The sequence below is a fragment of the Belonocnema kinseyi genome, chromosome 10 (genome assembly GCF_010883055.1).
Source record: "Belonocnema kinseyi isolate 2016_QV_RU_SX_M_011 chromosome 10, B_treatae_v1, whole genome shotgun sequence".
Lineage (NCBI taxonomy): Eukaryota > Metazoa > Arthropoda > Insecta > Hymenoptera > Cynipidae > Belonocnema > Belonocnema kinseyi.
This window is the reverse complement of record NC_046666.1, coordinates 5159558-5162436: the sequence shown is the minus strand read 5'-3', so window position 1 is coordinate 5162436 and position 2879 is coordinate 5159558. Positions and strand designations below refer to the sequence as shown.

At 56.9% G+C, this 2879-nt stretch overlaps 1 protein-coding gene across 1 annotated transcript in view; it reads right to left on the bottom strand.

Moving 5' to 3' along the window:
• The window catches only part of LOC117182009, a 4276-nt gene extending 2110 nt beyond the window's left edge, over window positions 1-2166 (bottom strand). The window contains exons 1-2 of the mRNA XM_033375028.1: window positions 1821-2166; window positions 101-1752 (exon numbers count right to left, since the gene is read on the bottom strand). Of these exons, the coding sequence (XP_033230919.1) occupies window positions 101-1752; window positions 1821-2166 (1998 nt within the window). The remainder of the gene's footprint in view (window positions 1-100; window positions 1753-1820) is intronic.
• Window positions 2167-2879: the final 713 nt, after the last annotated feature.

The following is a 2879-nucleotide window of genomic DNA, read 5'->3' as shown; positions in this document are numbered from 1 at the left end:
GCGGCAGCCCTGGCTGAGCCCTATGTACTAGTTTATGTCGGGTGCCTCGCGGCAGCCCGGCCCTATTTTATTCTAGAAAGATGCCTTGCGGCAGTCTCACTTTATTATTTACATGCTGTGCGCGCCTCCGCCGAGGCGCGTATGCTCTGGCATCCCGATAACTGACGGGTGCCCGCTGTCGCAGTTGATAACGTCGTCCGATGTCATCTCGTTGTTCCTCAGCTTCTGCCGATGAGGTATGGCACGCCTTCCCGGCGGTACCTAGTCTGCCATGTCGACGCCCGCTTGGGTCGACCTCGTTCTCCTGCTCGTCGTCGTATCGCTCCTCGTCGTTCGTGTAATGGGACGAACTGTCCTCATCGTCCTCCTCCCTGTCGACGGTTTCGACAGGGTGCACGTGCGCTGCACCGCCGACGCTTTCGGATAGTGGTCTCGTGAGAGGTGGCGGCATGCCGACCTCTGGCTCGTTTGTGTCTCGTTCCTGTGGTGGCATCAACCTTGCGGGCGCTGTTGCGGGCACCAGTACACTACCGTGCACTTTCTGGGCTGATCCTCCCCTCCAGATCCAATAAACCTCGCCCGAGAGATGATCGAGGATCTGGTAGGGGCCCCGTCGGACTGGGGCCAGTTTGGCGTTGTACCCCAGCACCTTGCTGCTTAACTGATGGTTGGGTGCATATACCCAATCTCCCGGAAAATAACGTGGGGGACTGGGTGCAGAGGCATGCTTGGCATGATAGGCCGCCTGTTGTTGGCGAGCTTCCCGCTCACGATCCTCGTAGCTCGCTGCTGGTACTTCTTCGCGTGCCTCCGGTTGAAGTTCCCACTCTCCTGGGCGAAGGATGGTCCTGCCCATGAGGAGATGGCTAGGGGTGACTCCAGTGGCGGCGTTCTTACGTCTTCTTAGCCCGAAAAGAAGATCGGGTAAATGCTGGTCCCACGTGCGTTGGTTGCCTTGGTGCAGACGGAGCCTCAAACCTTTCTTCAGTTCTTGGTTCCGCCGTTCTATTGGGTTGGCACGTAGGTGATAAACTGGGGTCGTCCACAGTTCGGCGCCCCATCGGCGGCTCGCCTCGACCCAAACCTGACCCGTGAAATGGGGCCCGTTGTCACTCAGCACCCTGCGCGGGTATCCGAAGCGACTGAAGACCTCCTCCTCCATGAGCCGTGTAATTTTGGGGGCTTCGGCTGTCCTCAAAGGAAAAGCTTCTACCCAGCGGGTAAATAGGTCAGTTACCACCAGAATGTAACTGTGGCCCTGACTAGTTCGGGGATACGGGCCCATGAGATCGACGGCGACCGTATCCCATGCGCGCTTCGCCGCTCGGGGTCGTTGATTATCGGGATGCTTCGCTTTTACCGGTTTGCAACATATGCATAGGTGGCAGCCGGCTACGTATCGGCGAATCTCTCGGTTCATTCCGGACCAGAAAAAGTTTTCCCTAATAGCCCGTATCGTCTCGTCGGTTCCCGGATGACCGGCTATTGCGGCGTCGTGATGTTCCCAGATGACCTTAATTCTCAATGCTGAAGGCACTCGTAATCTCCAAATCCCGGCGGTATCCTGGCACCACCATCCTTTCTCTGTTAAGCGGTGTCGATCCAGGAACTCCTTCTCAGGCTGCGTCGGTTGTGGCAACTCGGCCAATCTCCTCCATTCCAGGACGTCTTTGGTGATAGCCGGGTCTTCCTGTTGGGCCTCGATCACCTCGTGGTACAGCGGGGGCCGAGCTAAAGCGCTCAAAACAGGCACTGTCGTGGCGGGCCGTTTTGGCCATTGGCAGCAGCATTTGCTCCATGTCGGGCTCTCCGGGCGAGGCCTCGTCTGGGTTCGGATTGCGTGAGAGGGCATCTGGCAATTCGTTTTCTTTGCCGGGCACGTGTTCCACCGTGCGTGGAAAAGCGGTTAAGAAGAAGGTCCCACCTGGTTAGCTTATCCCTCGTATCCTTCTGGCGTTCTAACCAGGTGAGCGTTTTACTGTCAGTCCTCAATGTGAAGGGTTTGTCCTCCAAGAAGGGCCGGTACCTCTTAATAGCCCATACTATAGCCAAACACTCCTGCTCGTTGCAGTGGTACCGGGCTTCTGTGGGCGAGAACTTTGCCCTAGCGAACGAAATTATTCGCCTCTTTCCGTCGAGTTCGTCCTGCATTAGTACGGCACCCATCCCACGGGCACTAGCGTCCGTCTGCAGGACGAACCTTAACTCCGGGTCAGGCCTGCTAAGGGTGATTGGCTTCTGGAAGGCGGCTTTCGCGGCCTCGAAATGTTGAGTTTGGTCGAAAGCATATCCGACAGCGGGGCGAGAATGATGGAGGTGTTCGGAATATACTCCTTCACCCAGTTGCAAATTCCTAGGAAGGATCGCATCTCCTTGCGGGTTCGCGGCGGGGCGGCGTTCCGGATGGCCTCGACGTGCCCGGTTTGCGCCGAGTTTCCTTCTGTGCTAACCATGTGGCCCAGGTAGGGCAGAGTCGTCTGCCCGAAGCTGCATTTTGTTGGTGCGCCGGTCAGACCGTAGATACTCAGCCGTTTAAACACTAACGCCAAGTGCAGGAGGTGCTCGTCTCAATCTCGCGAGCAGACGACTTTGTCGTCGAGGTACGCGATTGCGTACGTACCCCATTGTTCTGCCAGGACCTGCCGCATTAAATTTTGAAAAGTTCCGGACGCGTTTTTTAATCCGAAGGGCATTACACGGAATTGAAACTGCCCGCCTCCAGGGGTTGAGAAGGCGGTATATTGGCGTGAGCTTGGCGCTATGGGCACCTGCCAGTTTCCACTCTTTAGATCTAGAGTGGAGAAAACTTTGGCCGTGCCGAGATCCTTTAACGTCTCGTGAATTCTCGGGAGGCACTGGGGAACGTCTACCGTCATACC